Source organism: Lutjanus erythropterus, chromosome 9 (assembly GCF_056507025.1).
Source record: "Lutjanus erythropterus isolate fLutEry1 chromosome 9, fLutEry1.hap2, whole genome shotgun sequence".
Classification (NCBI taxonomy): domain Eukaryota; kingdom Metazoa; phylum Chordata; class Actinopteri; order Lutjaniformes; family Lutjanidae; genus Lutjanus; species Lutjanus erythropterus.
Window position 1 is genome coordinate 24,537,376 of NC_139325.1, and position 19,222 is coordinate 24,556,597.

At 42.6% G+C, this 19,222-nt stretch overlaps 1 protein-coding gene across 4 annotated transcripts in view; it reads left to right on the plus strand.

Annotated features, from left to right (window-relative positions):
* The first annotated feature begins 834 nt into the window (after positions 1 to 834).
* shc1 (SHC (Src homology 2 domain containing) transforming protein 1) overlaps positions 835 to 19,222 on the plus strand; it is a 29,654-nt gene continuing 11,266 nt past the window's right edge. The window contains exons 1-5 of one of the 4 annotated variants that reach the window (XM_084726788.1): positions 835 to 1,044; positions 8,193 to 8,237; positions 16,138 to 16,302; positions 18,078 to 18,148; positions 18,602 to 18,665. In XM_084726788.1, coding sequence (XP_084582914.1) covers positions 8,226 to 8,237; positions 16,138 to 16,302; positions 18,078 to 18,148; positions 18,602 to 18,665 — 312 coding nt within the window. In that variant the 5' untranslated portion in view covers positions 835 to 1,044; positions 8,193 to 8,225. Of the gene's footprint in view, positions 1,045 to 8,192; positions 8,238 to 11,069; positions 16,303 to 18,077; positions 18,149 to 18,601; positions 18,666 to 19,222 lie in introns of those variants that run through there. The other 3 variants (XM_084726787.1, XM_084726789.1, XM_084726786.1) reach the window with 3 other exon arrangements.

Here is a 19,222-nt window from a genome sequence, read left to right on the forward strand (position 1 = left end):
AACTAACAAAACTGGCAGTGGGTGTGTTAGATTTGCAGTTAGTGTGCAAAGGATCAAGCTTTAACAATAGTCAATTGGCTAAAAAAAAAAAAAAAAAAAAAAATATATATATATATATATATATATATATATATATATATACATATATATATATATATATATATATATATATATATATATATATATATATATATATATATATATAAATATATATATATATATATGCAGAGTGGATTCCTCTGAAATTGGGTGGGTGTGTGTGCAGATACTGCTCTCTGCCTGTATTTCCTTATTTTGTCATTGCTGAGCTCAGGACACTTTAACAACCCACAAGGTCAGTTTTTACATCTTTGAATGATGCTGAACAATCAACTATGTTTCTGGTGCGTTTACGAACAGCTCGGTTAAATCAAACCACTTCTACACTTAAAAATTGACATTTTTATGTTTATAGCACAATAATAAATCAAAGTGTCCCACATACACCCAGTAACAAATGAACACTACGTGGCTGCTAGGAGATGAACATTTGAAGGTGATGGTGATACAGAAGTGATTTTTGTTTTGGTCTTGTGGTGACTGAAGGACAAAAACATGTTGCTCGCATGTGGTATTTATTTAAGCAAATTACGTGTGAATGCTTTTTTGGCTTACGATGTGGGATTTCTACATTTGCGCAATCTGCATTGAACGGGCCAGGTGCGACACGCACGCACACACGCACACACACACACACACACACACACACACACTCTCACAGCGAGGATCCGCGGCCAGATGACGTTGCCATTTGTTCGCGGAAGTGGCTTCTGTCGTGGCTGTTCGTGGAGGGGGAGGCATGAGGGGGAGGAGGAAGGGAAGGAAAGGGAGAGGAAAGAAGAAGTTTAGACTCATCTCTTATGAAGTTTAACCAAACTGCGAGGCATCCGGCGGACTAAACCATCGACCTTTTTGCCCCGTTAGATGCAATTAAGCTGAAGTTTGTGCAGCAACAGCTTGGTGGGGCAGGAGGGGCAACTCGAGGGAAAGGGAGGAAGAGAGCTGGTAAGTTGCTCGTTAAAGTTGACCACACTTTTTTGGGGGGGCATGGGTTGGGATTGTGTGCGTGCTGTGCGTCAGTTGTTGTACACAATATGAGAAGTTTGAGGAAACGGTTCAGTTACTATCTTTGTGTCGTCCACAGGGAAGCATTGTTATGGCTTTGTTAAGTCGTCTGCTGGTGTTATATTAAGACAGCTCAGTGTCGTGTAGCCTGTCGGGCTACTGTAAAAATGTAGCTCATGATCACACTGGGCTGTACACACATTAGCTGAATGTTTAACTTCGTCCTCAAGCTGTCAAACGACTTTTCACGTCTTATTGTTTGAGTCTAAAGTCTCATAAGTTGTCAGTCGAGCAACATTAACTTACATCCACTGTTAAAACACTGCAGTTTAAAATAGTCACTGATGAGAAGTCAAGTGAGTGGCCCCAAGCTTATGACTGCAGTAAATGAATAGATAACAGATTATGAAAATGCCTTTTTTCTTTTGCTTTATGTATTAGACACAACAATACTCTTATTTGTGTACTAACTCTAGTACTGTAAGTTAAGTACAGTTTTGAGGTACTCGAGTAATTTCCATGTTTTGCTTCTTTCCACTTTTACCCCAGTAACTGCTTAGAGGCAAAAATGGTACTTCACTACAGTTTTCTGATAATTTAAGTTACTACCTACTTTGCATATTCAGATCGATAACACAAAATCTAATCAACAAACTATGATTTAGATTATAAATTAAGAAGAATGTTTATTAAAATGCAACAGCTGTCCAGCAGATTTAGTGTATAAAGTAACTAAAATTAGCACCACATTAACTAGCTGCATCATTACAGTCATGAACACGTGAATACATAAGTAATTATAATCAAATAACATAATACACTAGAGCTGCAATGATTAATCACTTGATTAACAAATTAATCACCAATTATTTTGATAATCTATTCATCAGTTTGAGTAACAAATGTACACATATTTTTCACCATTTTCAGACATTTTAAAACAAAACTTTCAATTGATTAATCAAGCAAATAATCATCCAATAATGGACTGTGAAAAAAATTGTTGGTTGCGGCCCTACAATAAACAATATTATGAAATGTGCCATCCTGCATAATGAGTACTTTCACTTTGGTACTTTGGCCCATATTTTGATGCCAATCTTCTATAAGGAAGTTGAATATTTTCGTGGTTTTGGAGCTGTGGACAAAAGCAATAGTATTTTCACAGCCATAACCACAAAACATAATTCAAAAAATAAATTTATCTTAATAAAACCCTCTTCTGCTTCATTTTAAGTGGCTAACATGCTACTCACTGTAATTTTGCTGGGCAAAATGTAAACACAGGCTCATTTCATCTGATTTAAGGAGAGTAAGACCTGGTTGCAGGCATGAAAAATAATTACATAGAAATGGGCCAGTTTATTTATGTAGGTCATAAAGAAGCATCAGAATTAAATTGAGATGTTTTCATAACCAGTTAAAAACTCTTTGTTGTAGCTTTATGGAAAAATTGTAATGCATGACTTTTACTTCTAACTAGGGTATTGACTAAAATAACCCACCATTGCGTAGTATTGAAACTTGAAACTCGAGTTGATCCTTTTTGCACCCAGATCTTGCAGAAAATTACTATTTATAGGTTTTGCTTATAATCATCCAATCACTGCAAACAGTCTTTGCAGCTAAAACCCATCCAGTCTGTGGAATGATGAGGTCTAGTGTGGTGTATTTGACAGATGCCAACTAATCTTTTTACAATATGGCTGATCTGATAAAAATAAATGCATAAGAGGATTTTTTTCACAAATATTTCCATTCACATCATGGTTATCAAATGAAGTAGGAAAGAAATGTTTCAAATGAAGTACCCTATTGGTATCGTTATCATTTAAAAGCTAGTGGTACTGTAATTTTTTAAACAATACTCAGCTCTACTCATATTAGAGTATTTCTACTGTACACAGTGTCATTGTTACTTTTACTTAAGTACAAGATCTCAGTACATCCTCCACCACTGTCAAACTAATTAGAGCTGTAATGATTATGTGATTCAGCGATGAGTCAATAGACAGAAAATTAATACTTCGATAACAATAACAACCTGTGTGAGACATTTTACATGCATCCCCCGCTCTCTCTCCCCCTTTCATGTCAGAGCTTCAGCTATTCTATTACATTTAAAGGCACAAAAGCCCCCAAAATATCTCTGCTTCCATCTTCAGTGTGAAGATTTTCCGCTGTTCTTTGTTTTACATGATAGTAAACTGAATATCTTTACATGTTTCACTGATGGTCAGAAAAAAAGTCATTTGAATATGTCGTTTTTGAGAGGTTATGATTTTTTTTAAATGTTTTGTCTTTTTATAGACAAAAAGATCATTGAGAAATTTAGAATGAAAATAATCTTTATTGCAGTCCTACTTAAGTCTGTAAAGAAAAGGGTCCTTTTAGTGTCAGAGTCAAGCTGAATCTCCTCAGGTCAGTGAGATAAGTACACATCTCATCGGTACACACACAAATCTGCACACAAACACACAGTAAACTTACTGTTAAGCAGCACCATTTCTTCTGTGCTGAGCGTATCCATGGAGACCGATCAGCAAAGCTCACCTCAGACGTGTTGAAACGCCGGGGTCGCTGCGACGGAGTTAAGGTTCACCACGAATGAGTGAAGGACAGACAGACGATTATGGAGACAGACTCAAGGATATGTGGGATGATTGAAGCGACTGAGAGCGAGTGGGCTCGGTGCTCTTATCAGGGTCAGCCACACTGCCCAGACCAGCAGCCCCCTGACATGATATTATATGGTGGAAGTTATCTGCGCCGATGAAATGGAGGTGAAGAGAGGGTCCAATCAACAGTTGATCCGAAAAATGGTAGATTCAGACACGTTGTCAGGGGCCAGACAAACACACATACACACCCAGGCGAATACGAGGACAAAAACAACACATATGGATTGAAGGACAGCCCGATACACAATCTGTCAGTCAGAGCGGAGCATCTCGGACGCTCAATCACAGCACTGGCACAATCCAAAGTCCACTTGATTAAAATTGGATCTGTCCAATTCTGCTCAAACCGTATCGGTCACCAGTGAAAGCTTTATTCCTGATTGACGGCGCAGTGTGACACTTACAGCTTCACTTTGACAGGTGACAGGTGTGCATGCTTGTGCACGTAGCCATACACTCGCCCACAGACATACACACACACACACAAGTCATTGCAGAAATAAGCTTTGATTTTTGTTGTAAGCAGTGAATGTTAGCGCTGATATTAGCCTTGATTTAGTCTTGTGATACTTGAAACTTGGCTATTGATAAAACACAGTGAAGAGGTACTAAGCTGCTTTAAACACTTCAAGACTGTTGACAGGACATTATGTGTGGTTGTCTGTCCATGTGAAGATGTGTCTGTGTCTGATGCGTATGCTATATCTGTCTGTCTGCCGGTGTAGGGGTACGCCTGTTTGTGTCTAGTGTGGTGAGAGTGTGTTCGGGAAACAAACTGTCGGAGTTTGTTTTCGAGGTCGTAGCATGTGGTTGTCCGTCTCTGCCTCTACACAATGGGACCAAGCCTCAGCTGTGCTTCCTCCTGCACTGCTCGGTCGAGTGCAACATGCTCAGCGTTCACACACTATGTGAACCGCGGTTTGATCAAAAGTCCGTCCTGTGTTCAAAATGAGAAGTGAGACTAGTCTGACATTTTTGGAGTCTGGTTCTGATTGTATTATTCACTATGGCATGTACAATGTGTCACTGTGAATCTTTTGTGGAGTGTGCTTTGAGTTGAGAGGTGACTCTTTATCTTGGTGGATCTCTTTTTATGCAGAAATCTGAGATTGCATTTTTAGAAGTCGGCTCTTATTTTGCAGATCACGAGTCCTCCACCTATATTTGGCCCTGGTAATGTGTTGGGTGTGTGATTATTAATCTAGGTCACTTTAGGGTTAGGTTGATATCAAGCAGCTGGAGCAGGCTAAATTCTCATTTCCTGGTTTGTCCCTGGCAGAATTCTTATCACTCGTTTATGCACTAGATTGTTCCCCCTAGTGATTTCAGAGGGCAATAAATCATCACACTCATGATATTGAAACATTTAACTGCTCGGCACATACTGAGTGACACCACACTTTTAAGATAGGGAAAGCTTTTTATTTTAGTTATGTAGATGAAATTTGACATAAAAAAAATAAAAAGCAATGATTAAAGCCCACTCTGTTGCTGAGCAGACGACAAAACAGGAACTTGTTTTGCTAAATAACAGAGGTAGGATCAAGTCAGTGTTTTGCAAGTCAAAAGTAAGTCTTAAGTCTCTATCGATTTTAAGGTCATGATTCGATTCAGTTTAAACATGTTATTTTTAGCGCTGTGGCATTGCCATGGTTGGGCTATTGAGTCTTGATTTGTAAAGATTAACATATCATGGGTTTTATGCCCAGACAACTGCCATTTACATTTTGAAATTCTCCTTTAATCTACATAGTATCAAGTGTGTTATATTGGCCTATAAGCTACCGTGTGTCATCTTTGAAGTGTTGTTTTTTTTCTTAGGATGCAGCAAGTAAGTGGTATATAATAGTGGGAAAAACGCTGATTTGGGATTTTTGAATCAGTTATTGAAACTTAAAATATTAAAATTGTGACGCCCCCCTCAGTAACCTGGTTGTAGTTCTTCATGGTTCTCTCTTGCATCTCAATTGGATGCTGTCAGAATGGTTCAAACAAAGTGACTTAGGGGAATTTGCTGAGAATCAATTGCGTCGATGTTGGTTCATGTAGGGAATGAAGGGAAACTAATTTATGCACAGCACATGTTTTTTAAATAAAAGACTGTTTCAGATTTGGTCAAAGGGGAAGGTATCATGTCAAGTCAAAAGGCAAGTCAAGTTGCAGGTCTTCTTTAATTATATCAAGTTGAGTCTGAAGTCATAATATTTGTGACACAGTGTGTACTGTGGGTGGGGGAAATAGCTGATTGTTAGATGCATCAGGGTTCTTTCTTGAAAGATTTTGAATCAATGCAGAAAAGCCAATCGGACATTTAAAATCCAATTCTCAACACTACGATCACCTGTATGTTCTGAACTAGATTACTTCTTGAGTTTTGGTGAGGATGGCAGAGTGTGTGCATCTGCAGATGGACACAATCCAACCGGCACCCCCTGACTTAAAAGCTTAAAATTTAGATGCATCAAGATTCAATGATAATTGTTTTAAAATTGCGTTGTAGCCCTCTGAATCAGAATTGAATTAAATCGTGTGGTGCCAAGGGATTTCCACCCCTACTATGTACAGTGTTAACCTACTACTGAATCTCCTTTTGAATTAATTTAACTGTTTGCAGATCAGGAACGTATAGAAATATTTGTACCTTTTACCAACATGGCAGTATTGTATTCCTAAATAAAACAGCTTGCCTTCAGTTTTCTTTGAGTAGTAGCCATGCTTGAGTTCTGTTAATGTTCACCTCGTTCTTATCAGAGAAATTGTGGTTAATAGTTAATGTGAAAGTGGAACAGGACTGGATACCATTGGACATTTTTTTGATATTGGTGTCATATAATACCTGACAGGTGGAACATGTAACTGACTGTTGAGACTTTATTTTTAAAGTCTTATCCTTAATCTGCTGTGGCTTGGATTGTAAAATGGTACCTGTACTAAAACAAAGTGGATACTTTACTTCAATACTTTATGTAAACTGCTCACAAGCTGAACTTCTTGAACACAGCAGCGTATAATTCTTTAAACGTAACCAGCTCTACAGAAAGAGGAACTTTGCTTAAATGGAGTAGCAGAAAATAGGTAAAGTGAAACCTTAAATCAAGAGATATCTGATCAGAAAATATGTAAACAAGATCTGATAACTTTTGGCTCTTGACGGTTTCAATCCACAATACTATAGACAAACTTAAGTTGGTACACAGAAAATGTTAGCCGAAAGTTTCACAGGAAAGTTAAGTGAAGTAAAAATGTCATTTATGACACATAAAATGTTATAGCGAAGGAGTAGTTGTAAGCGGAGAGAGGCGGAGAGTGGCAGCAGGAAGGGAATGATGGAAGGAGATAGAGATGTGGGAGTGTGGTTAGAAGGGGTGGTGGTGGAGGGGGGCTGGCACAACCCAAAATAGCCAGCTCACATGTTTGCTGTGTGCGTGGTGAGCTATGAAACCAGCAGAAAGGCCTCCTGCTGAATGCCTGGCTAATCTAATGTTCACTCTCACCCCTAATTTCTGAAAATTTGATTGCCATTTTGCTCTCCGTATTGTACGTGTGTGTATGCACATCTTTTTCTGTCGGAGAGGTTTTCCCCTTGTCATTTACGCTCCCTCCCACTGTTCCCTCTGTGCTCATCGTCTTCATCATTGTCTCTCTTGTCTCCGTAATGTGAACTGATGTTAGACAGGGTCTCAGCCTGGCGATGGTCCAGTAGGGAAAAGGTCAGTGACTAGGCCCGTTTACTCATAGACGCTCATGTTTTTTTGGCCTAGTATACGTAAGGGGGTGAGGAGTGAGGCGGGTCAAATCACATTACACACACACAAACACACACACACACTCACACAGAGTGTAAGAGCAGACAGCAGATGTGGCCCTGCAGCATGTACATTAGAACCAGAGCCTCGTCTCCGTCCGTCTGACTGTTTCATCTAATAAATACTGACTAGCTGCAGCTTCCACAGACAGTTGTTCCATCAACTTCATGCACAGAAACAAAACGCACACTCACTAAACCCGTGTCGGGCAAGCTGAGACACAAACAACCTACACATGCGGTCCTTTCAGTTAATTCCTTTCATTCCACAGAGTGTGTTTCAACTTGCACACTGTGTTATATTGCCTTTCTCCCGTCACTTGTGTTCTTTCATTCTGTTACTTTCTCCCACTCAGTCTCATTGCTCTATCTCTGTCTTAAGTCGATGTTGTGTCTCTGTGTGCTTAATCAAGTGGCTTGTTTATATCAAGGAGGTCCCATGACCCTCTCCACACACAGCTGATCCTGGGAGCAAAGCATGCTGGGAGTCAAGTAGCTGCAAGGGCGGCATTGGAGCGTGGCTGTGATTGGCTCCATGAGTTTGTGTGTGTGTGTATGTGTGTGTGTGTACAGTGTGCTGATGTGCACTTTGGTGTTTTTAGGGTTACAGACCCACAGGCAGCCTGTGTTGGCCGATGGAATATATGGTAAGACATTCAAATGATACAATGGCGAGGTAATCAAAAACACAGCGTGACACAGTGGCGAAGGGGTTGTTTCTTCTCACCACCTGACAATGCCAAATAGGTCATGAGGTCAAAACTCTCATGTCTAATTTGAAAATCAACTGCTATAATGGTGTTTTAGAGAGTGATAAGAGGTTTAAAGGAGGGATAGTTCAGAATATTTGAAGTGGGGTTGTATGACTTAGTGTATTAGCTACAGCTGATGCCGTTCAGCATGCCCCCAGTTTGGAGAAGCAGAGAGGAACAAGCACGGAGGCTGAGCAATGATCTGCAGTGGACAGGATCAAAAATCAGTATGAGAGTAAGCGTACTTTAGATTAAGAATATTTTTTCGTCTTACTATCAGATAGAGAAATCTGTAATTTTACCTTGCAGAACACACGAGCTGCAGGCTTACAACTGCCTCCCCTTTGAAAAATTAAAGGCACGCTTTAATGCAAATAAGCGAACATATCAAGATAGTTTTAGACCAACTAGTCCTTTGTTGTGCTAGTTAAAAGGACGGATTTGCCTATGAGGTTTCGTTGGTTTGGAGAGAGCAATATTTGCCTTCTATAACAGCTAACGACTTTCCTGTCAGACAGCCTCCTCTGACAGGAAACTACTGCAAAGCTATGAAAGTATTCTAAATATAGCGTACACTTAAACTCATTGTTTTTGGGTGGAGCTTTTTTTAAGTTAGGTTAGTTTAAGTAAGGCTAAAATACCTTTTGTTGCTGATCCTGTCCATAGCAGTACATTACGTAGCTGCCGTGCTGGTACTTCAAACTGGAGGTGTGCTAACCACCATCTCCTTTAACCAATACACTGACTATTTGATAAGTACTTCATACAACCCCACTTGAAATAATCCAAACTATCCCTTTAAATGAAGTCAGGCCTCCTAGAAGTAATCCTTTGACCCATTTATCTTCGGGAGGGTTAAATATTGGTCTTATATTTAAAGAATTGTAAATGTAGGACTGCATGGTAACAGCAAAAATGCTCAAAATGAGTGTCCCAGATATTGTGAACATGCCTGTTGTTAGTAGGGGTGTAATAATTCACATAATTCACAGTCTGATTCATTTTCGACATATCATGATATAAGCTCTTTGCAAGATGCGCCCTAATTTTGTATTTCCAATTTATTATAATTCAACTTTATTGAATTGTGATGTTTAAAGCTTTGAAATGAAAAAGTGGAGCTTTGCCTGACCCATTTTAGGTTTCTCAGCAACAGCAGAAAACAGAATCATTATTCAACAGGTTTTGAACAAAGCACAGTCTTCAGAAGAAACAATACAGTATGATACATTATACTGCTGCCCCTCTACCAATAATTTGAGAAAACAAACTATTTTTATTACATGTTTAGCATCTTTATATTTAAAGGTTTTTCCCAGCAGCGGTTGAACAGTTAGTACTTATTTATGCATATTCTAATGAAACTGGAAGCCGCAATGTGTAACCATGCTTGAGTAGTTTTGCAGTGCTGTATGTAAATTTATTGTGGTTTGAGTAACTTACTTAAAATGACAGATTTGCTACTTTATTAGGCACATCTGATTGATAATAATGCAGTCTAATACAACAGTCCTGCAATAAATCTGAAGGTTTTGAAGAGGTATTAATTCAACTGTAAGATCATTTTGGAGGCAAACTGAAATATTTGCAGTATTGTTGTATTAGCCTGCATTGTTTTAGTAATAAACCGTCAGCTGAGTGACTATTTTTAATATAAATTCAGCATAGCTCAAAAATGATTCACCTACTAAAATATATAAAGAAAGTCATTATCTTTCTGTCAACCCTAAGCCACAATGTGTCATGTGTTTCACTGGTTACAGGCGATGGTGCAGGCTATGGGTGGAGGGGAACTATCTTCAACAATCACTATCACACCAATCACATCCAATCATATCACCGTATGGTGTGTGAGGTGATGGCTATTACCTTGAATGACACTCTAGTTCTCTGCAGTTGCCTGATTTTGAGCCCTCGTGTCCCCGAGTGCACCCATGCTGATGGCGCGGTGGTCAAATGCAGTATTGCAGGAACTGTATATTGGGGTGTCATTTGAGGACTCCTTGCTATATCCACTCTGCTGGGTTCCTGTGTCACTCTATGGGTGGTTTCCTCTGCTTTCTGCAACACTGCCTTCTTATCAGATATGCTCGAATGTAGGGTTCAGTCTGTGGGATTTCTGCTGTCTGTCTGCACTCAGTTGTTGTGCTTGCCTGGCAATAACCTGTCCTTTTCCCCCTAGAGAGCACTAGTCATGTAGTAACACAGAGTATTTTTATGTGAATTTCAGTCTGTCTTTCTTTTTAAATTTGTCCACTTTTATCAAGGTTATATAGAGTGACCTCATATCACACTTTGTGCAGCCCATCGAGGGAGGGTGAACCCTCTTCCTCCTTCTGTCTCCATCCTCTCTGCCACTCTTTCAGCCTGTTTCTCAGGTTACCAAACATGAATAAGGGAGGAGCCTTGAATAGCCAACATGGACAACCTTCCCACCCTACATATGTACACACAAACACACGTTTCTCCCCCCGCTTCTCTCCCCTTTTTTTTCACATCTCCATCTCCCCTCGGAGTGTGTGTGCATTAATGTGCAGGAGCGCAGCATCTTGCTGTGCATACATACACATGTACACTGCTAAATGACTGAGGCTGCAGAGAGGAGGTGGGGGGAAGGGGAGGAAACAGGAAGGAGGTAGGATGGGAGGTGGGGAGGGCAGAGGCAGCAGCCGCGAGTGTGTGTGTGTGTGTGTGTGTGAGAGAGACAGAGAGAGAGCGAGAGAGAGAGAGAGAGAGAGAGACAGTAAGAGAGAAAATGGGAGGCAGCATCACCCACCCAGACTGGGAGGAGGGGAGGACAGACAGCGTGATCGTCCCCCTAACAGACAGACAGAGGTGGAAGGAAAAGTGGGAATGAGAGACAGACGTGAGGGGAGAAGAGGAGCACAATGAAGGAGTGCCATTGTCCATCCTGGCAGCGCTGCCTTTTCACCATCTGCTGAAAGAGAGTAAAAGAGACAGCGTGTGTGTGTGTGTGTGTGTGGAGGGAAGAGAAGAGGAGGCAGCCAAACGAAGGAGAGAGGATAGATGGAGAGGAGCTGCCGGCAGTGACTTTGTGAATTAATCGAGCGGAAGAGCGGATCAGAGGAGAAGCACGTTTTTCAGGGAGTGGACGGACGGGAGAGCCAGAAAGAGGAAGGAGAGGACGGATGACCGGACAGTCTGTGGCAGTTTAAACATTAATGTGCTTCTCATGTGAGCCCAGCTTTAGATGAATCACCATGGATTATCAACTGTATGCTTTTTAAACCAAAAAAAGGAACAACTATTTATGCCATTCATTTAAAAAAAAACAAAACAAAGAACTTGAACTTGAAAGAAATTGATTCAACTCACTTTATACAGAACAATTTGAATCACTTTTTTGTTGTTTTTTTGTAAATATAGACTCTCTTTGTGACTTCTGATTTTCTATTCTCTATGAGCATAAGATCTGCAGGATGTTATACAATCATTATCTTTGTTAGCTGCTGCACAGAATATTCAGGTTGTTTTTATGCAACTTTTCTAAACATCAGTGTTGTCTTGTAGAAGTAAATGTTAGTGTAGCTGTTGTTGTTTAAACTGTTGTTAGAAAAGTGATTATTGTTCTTTTGTAATAATATCATACAGTTTTACATGCCCTAGTTGGAGTCAGTGCATGCAGCCGACATGGGATGTCAACATTGATTGGGTTTTATGGCTGGCGCGACGCCGGTCAAACTTTGATCATTTCCTGAAACCTATTGATCTCTCCAGGAGTCTGTAGTTTTTCCTCCTGTTGGATGAAAAAAGCTCTTATGTGTAGCCTTTGATGCAGCAACTAATTGCTGGCATCTGATTTATTTGACAAAGCAGTTATCTCTTTGTCTGAAGCTTTCTGCGGCTGTCGGGACTTCTCAGTGTATATCCTCCGCAGGCATCTCTTTTAATGTCTGTTGCCATAGCAACGGGCGGCAGCCGCAGACAGAACAAGATGTAAAGTTGCTTTTTCTTGTCTTATCTTTTAAAAACTGGTGCTGTTCCATTAGGTAATTGTGTATATTTAGTAGATAAGAAGCAGGAGACTTGATTAGTCAGTGGCTGTGTGCAGTTTTTAGACTTTCTTTCTTTCTTAGACAGATTTTTCTCTTTACTAGACAGTCTTTGTCTATGTGGAGCGCGGCAGACTCCGAGAATCAGGGTTGTTTCAGGTCACCTGTCTCCCCCTCCCCATTCTGTGTGTTTGTCTTGAGTGTGCCGATTCAGCCCCGCTTGTCCTAATCTCACCTTTATCAACGGCAACTACCATCTTCATCAGTCAAACTGATGTACCATTATCAGGAATGACTGGATAAATGAGATTATCGTACTGTTTCACTTGTACATATCACTCTGTGCAGCTGCTTGGCCCCAAGGCCACTAATCACTGATCATTAAGCGTGCTGTGTTTGTGACAGTCTGTTCCTGTTACTGCCTGTGTGTAGGTGACTCAGGATTTCTCCTCATGTAGAGGGTCATCTCCTCTGGAGTCACCTGACCTACACTGTGTTCTGTGCACTAAAACATCCTCGGGCAGTGTGAGGGTTAACTCCGCTCATAGAGCATTTCAGCCCCCCTGTGTGTGAGAATACACCTGGACTCTGTTTATGTTGGATCTTTTGCCTTTTTTAAGTGCTATTTCCCTCTGAAGATTGGTCTTATTAGGGGTGTGACAGACTGTTTGTTTGTTCTGCATGCTCTTTGATTGTCCAAATAGGGGTCGTCTTTTTGTGACTTTTCCAGCCATACTTCTTTACAGCTTTCTGGAGATTAGCCCAGCCTGTCTGGCAGTGCAAGAGTGTGACTGGATCCTCCATGGTGCTTTTTGGCCAAGACCAGATGGATGACTAGCTAGAATTGCTAGACAATCCCTCTGTGGTGCTAGACTGGTGTAGGCGACTGTTCCTTTGCCATGCATCCAGCGCCCACTACAAGCTGGCCCGCTTTACTTCAGTCACAGTTAAAGTTCTGAAATGTCAGCGAACGGAAAAATCAACCCTTTTGCTCGGCATCACTGAAACTTTGGTGCCAAATTTGCAACGTTGTGTAAGTAGTCTAGGGAAGGTGTGTGTAAACCCTGCTCTCCTTTGAGGGAGTAAAGGTCAACGGCTTGTAAATATGACTTATGCCTCAAATGCACTGAGGTGTAGGCCAGCGAGATTGCTGCAGGACTGTAGGTGTAGCCTTGCCTCCTACTGAGGTCAAACTGCTGCAGACTGTTCTGTTAGTGGGACTCTGCGAGAGACTGTTAATGTTAAGAGACTGTTGTTTGCCTTCTAGGTTGGTCTATGCAGAATATGAGGACAATAGTTTGTTGTACAACTGAGAGCTAACCTGCTCCTTGATAAGCCCTGCCTTAGATAAGAAAGGAAGCAGTTTGGATTGTTCATATGGAGCTGTGTCAACGCTCCTCTCTCAGGTAACTGACTACAATCTGGGCTTGTTATTTGAACCAGGCAGAAATAAGGTAACAGGGTCAGAAGAGAGATCAACATATAACAGCAGAGTGCCGATTTTGACCGAGCATTTCCAGCTGGGTGAGCGAGTTCATGTTCAACTCTTGATGAGCCTCCAGCACCATTCAGGGAACCCTGGGTTGGGAGTTCAAAACCGGACCAATCAGGTCTCATTACCCTCACAACAAGCCCACCGGTAGTCGTCATCAGCCAATGACCTATATTCTCTGGTGTTACATCACCACCGTGCTACTGCAGTGTGTATCACTGTACCAGACACAGACAACATCTCAGAATCAAACTACCACGATCTAATGGTGCTCCAGACAAAAACCTAACCATCCTAACCGAGGTGGCCAGTTTTAGGGAACACACTTGAACCAAGGCAGCCTCACTTGTTTTAGCCATATCAGGAACTTCAGTCAGGAACGGGCCCAATCAGCTGGCCCAGTCTTAATTACTAACTTTCTTTCTTTCTTTCTTTCACTGGTGTCTAAATAGGTGACCATGCCTAGCCTCTAGCCATCCCCGATCTTAACGTTAGAGAGGCGGAAAGACAGGGCTCACCATTAACATATTATACAGAGGGACTGTTAAACAGGACAGCCTGGAGAACGGGCGAGCAGACGAGGGAGGGGGTGAGGGGGAGATCATCTGGAAGAGGAGAGAGGAAGTGGTGGCGCGGGAGAGGGCGGAGGCGTTGGAGAGACAGAGGTTGGCAGAGTATATTGTGTGGAGGAAGCGAGAGGGTTTCCAGGAGAAGCGAGGAGACAGAGAGAAGGGAGGCAAGAGTGCAGAGAAAGGGAACGAGGCTGTGCCAGAAGTGATCTGGAAGAGGAGAGAAGAAGAAGAAGGAGACGCAGGGAGGGACAGAGCAAGGGCTATTCAGAGAGGACATGAGACCATTTGGAGGAAGAGGGAGAGGGAGTAAAAAAAGGAATCCGGTGAAATATTTGAAAAGTGGGTGTTAAAGAAAGCGTGCTGCGCTGGAGACTAGCCATACATCAGTAAGCCTCCTCCTCTCTCTCCTTTAGCAGTTCTGGGCTTCATTGAGCTCTGCAGGTGCTCGCTGTAGTATCGACCAATTGGAGCTGTGCATTGTCTGTGTGTGGTGCTGCCGTGTTGGTGCGCGCAGCCCCCTTGCAATCTCATCGTTGGCTGCTAATAGGATTTTTATGGGCCCATGTCAAGCAGGATAGTGCTGCCATTGGGAGCTCGAGCACGCCAACACACACGTACACAGATAATCTAAGAAGCATTGTGGGCAGGGAAGGTTTATTCTGCCTCATGCATGTAAACACATCACGTACAAGCGCGCACCCCTCAGTGCAATAAGACACGCGCAAGGGGGGCGTTGAGAGACAATCACTTGTGTTGATTCTCCATGGTGCTGGCGACAGCTGGATGACTGGCCCTCACTGAGAGGCTATTAAGCCGGGACAAGATACTCACAGATATTGTTTTACATTATGGCAAAAACACCAAGATGAACACTCTGTGGAGAGCTAAGACCATGTGATCATCAGTCCCTGGGAACACAACTAACACTGGTGCAGATTTAAAACTGAACTGACGACAACATGATCTGCACTGGCGCACTAAAAACAAACTTTTCTCATCTACATCTGACCATTAACTGGAACACCCCGCATTTCCTCTGCGCCTTTTCTCATCCTGCTTTCATTGTGGGTGAATCCGTGTTTGAAGCAGTTTGGTTTCGACGGCCCTGTGATGAGTGGAGGACAGGCATCCAGACAGATGGATACAGCTCTTACGCTGAGGGAGACAGACAGATGGCTGTGTGTCCTTTTCGAGAGAAACTTTGAATGCTGAGACAAAGAGACTTTGATCGAATCACTCGAGCCTGTGTGGACTTGCACGGATACAAAAACTGACTCTGCAGATTCATTATGGAGCTCGTCCCAAAAACCAAGTACACCCACTTTCGGAGTGAATCGCTGAGCTCAACTGATGAGACAAACTCCAATCCATCTTCGTTCCCTCCTTCCAGTCCCGCCACCCCGCTCACTCCCTCCCCTGGTTTACCTTCGTCTCTCTCCTCCTCTTCTCTCACTCCCATCTTGCCCCCCTCTTCTCCCCGCCCGGCTGAAAACAGTCCCACCACCCTGTGCTCCTTCTTCCCCAGGATGGGATCCCTTCGTCTGGGTGTCTCTGCCACTCTCCTCCCAGGACTCAAGGCCTCCAGCAGGCCGCAGCAGCCTCAGGCGCCTGTTGAGTCCTCCGGGGATGACAGGAGCAGCTCTAGCTCCTCCCCTCCGCTCCATCACCCACTCCCCCCTCTAACCGCTCCTTCTCCCCCTCCCCGACCTCCTCTGCAGGATATGAACCGGCTGGGAGGGGCGTCCAGGAGGGCACGGGTGGAAGGAGGGCAGCTGGGAGGAGATGAGTGGACGCGCCATGGCTCCTTTGTCAACAAGCCCACCCGTGGCTGGCTGCACTCCGACAGTGTGGTCAGCACCACCGGTGTTTCCTACACTGTACGGGTAAGTGACTGGCACACTCTGACTAACTCCTCTTTCAAATGGATAATTACACATCTCTCTCTCCAGTCACGCTTCTTTCACATTTTTAGACACTGACATGGACATGAGGAAAGGATACCTCAGAGTGTTTTGACCTAAGTCATAGATCGTTCAGTAACCTGGCCATGTTGGAGAGACTGGGTTGTAAACAACAGAATAAATTATACACTTAATAAGAAGTTGACTTCAGGGTGTCTAAACCACAGAATATGTTCAGGAAATGTGTGGAAGCTGCTAGAACCTACAGTGAAGGACTTAGTCAGCAGAAAAGATCGCTATGATTTGAAAAATTTAAGATCCATATGAGCTGGCTCTTTTGTCTTGGAATGACGTCTCGACAATTTTGCCTTCTATTTCCTATGCCGACGTAGTGAACTCGTTGTTTTTTCACCAAGCCCATAAACAGCTGAAGACCTTACATGTTACAAAGGTTTAGAAGCCTACAACCAGAGGGTGTGTGGATGAGTGAGGAAAGGCACAGTATCAACTCATCAGTGACATGTATTGTAAAAACCAAGGTAGGTGATCAACTAATCTTTACATTTTGGACCATTTAAGTAAATCGGTTTTAGTTTGATAGCCTGCTAATTCAGCTTTTTGGATCAAGTTGCTGATCTGTCATAAACGTACCTCTTTAACCAGTTTATTAACAAAGTAAATTGATGAGAAGATTACAAGCTAATATTTGGTTGACCAGAAATGACCATTTTGAGCAACACTGGACCCTTTTAAGTCCGGGCCCTTTTCACTCTGTGCTTTAGTGACATTTGAGCAAGTTTGGTAGGTTCTGTCAATCTTCTCCTTTTCTGATTCCTGTCCTCAAATATGTTTATGTGCCAAACTCGTCTGGGCTGAAAAGAAAAACCACAGTCTGAAGATGGTTAAAAGATGTTGCTGGGGAACCTGCAAAAGACACACATTTACATATCTAGTAAAGTCTTAGCTAACTAGCTAGTTAATCTACATTCATCACTAGGTAGCTAGTTAGCAAGCATTTTGCTAGCATTTGCTAACTGGTTAACTAGTGTTTAGATAACATTTCATAACAGCTAACTGAAGATGTGACCCTATATGTGGCTTTTACAGGAAAAGAAGAAAATTAACCAAGGTACCAAGTTTGCTCAACTGTTATTGGATATCAGAGCTCTTTGGGACTCAGGAAGTGTCGAGTGCTGCATTCAGATGGAACTTATGATTAATAACGATGATGAATAATGGCATGGAAAGTCGTATAAACATCTTCCATCTTCAGAAAATTGCCACTTATGAGGTTGTGAATACCACCATTGGTGTTCAAATGAACTCATCTTGTGAACAGGGCTCTGTTTGAAGGCAGCAAATAATTGGGAACAGTTGCAAGTGTGGATGCATTGTTTACGGCCAGTACCTCCAACATGGCAGACCTGTCGATTGATGACGTGCCGTGAAGCCCCATAGACATATTATATATAGATGCTGCATTGACTGCTTTTGCTTATTGTTGCCTGACATCAGTGCCACCACCGTATTGGACAGGGCAAGACTGACCTGTGAACAAATGTGAGTAGGGGGAGCTGTCATTATGGTATACATGGAGTAGGAAAAAAAACTGCGTCTCCCTCATTTACATGTAATTGTTCACTGGTCAGTCTTGCCCTGTCCAGTGTGGTGGCGAAGTTGACGTAGAATCTGTCCAATGGGACGGCGATGTAGGAAATGACTGATGCTAATGTGTTGCCTTCCTGTTTCCTGGGCAGTACATGGGTTGCGTGGAGGTGCTACAGTCAATGCGAGCACTGGACTTCAACACCAGAACTCAGGTCACCAGGTGAGATCTCATGCCGCTCGTCTGCTGCTGGCTTTCACTCATCTCATGTCTCATGTTTGGCGTGTGGGGGCAAGATGGTAACAGTGTGGTTAGACTTAGAGAAATGTCAGCTTCTCACCTTTCATATATGTCTTGCTTTCTCTTCTGCTTCCGCTCTCTTTTGCTTGTTTGCGTTAGTGTCTGCTTGTATGTGCATGTGTGTCTTGTGTGTGTGTATACACGCCTGCAGCTCTCCCAGCCCCTAAATTAGAATGTTCTGGAATCCTGGTGGTTTCCTTCTGGTTTCCGTAGTGATGTTTGTCTCCGTGGCAAAGCCGAGTACAGTTGCCAGGGACGATAAATTCAATCACCCACTGCCAGATCTCATTTAATGCGCATAATTGCGAGTCCAGGAAGGTGTGAGGGTTAATGACATGCTGCTGCAACCCTCATTGCATGTTGTTAATGTTTCAGGGAGGCCATCTCTGTGGTGTGCGAGGCAGTACCAGGAGCCAAAGGAGCCCAGCGCAGGAGAAAGGTACACACCATGTACACTAGCACACACCCTTACAGGGCATTATTTATTTATACGGCTTAAGTGGGCGGCAGTGGGAAGGGTTTTCTGGATAAGAGCTAGATTTAGCTTGATTGTCCACTCTGTGGTCAGTTGGCCATTCAGTCACACACTCTCCCTTACACGCACACACACTAACAGATCTTGATTTAGGCTGATTGTACACTTCTGTGGTTAGCGGACTACTCGCAGGTAATTACCAATCACTCTCTGGTCTCTGTTTTCCCTCCCTCTTGTCACAAGGGAGGCTGGAGAGGTGGAGTAGCAGCTTGTGTGGAGCCAGTGTCAAGCCAAAGAAGCACTGCAGATTAACGGACACAGCCGCCAGTCTGTCGTTTTAAAGACTACACGTCTGTGCACAGTTTTCCTGTAAAACTAAAAACATCCACCCAAACAGTCCATAAAGCAGGTGGCTAAATCCAGCAGCTTGTAGCTGTATAGCAGGTTTTGACCAAGGAATGTCTGGCAGTGCAGCACCCCAGACAAAACAGTTATAGGATGCAAACCAGAATAGATTAAAG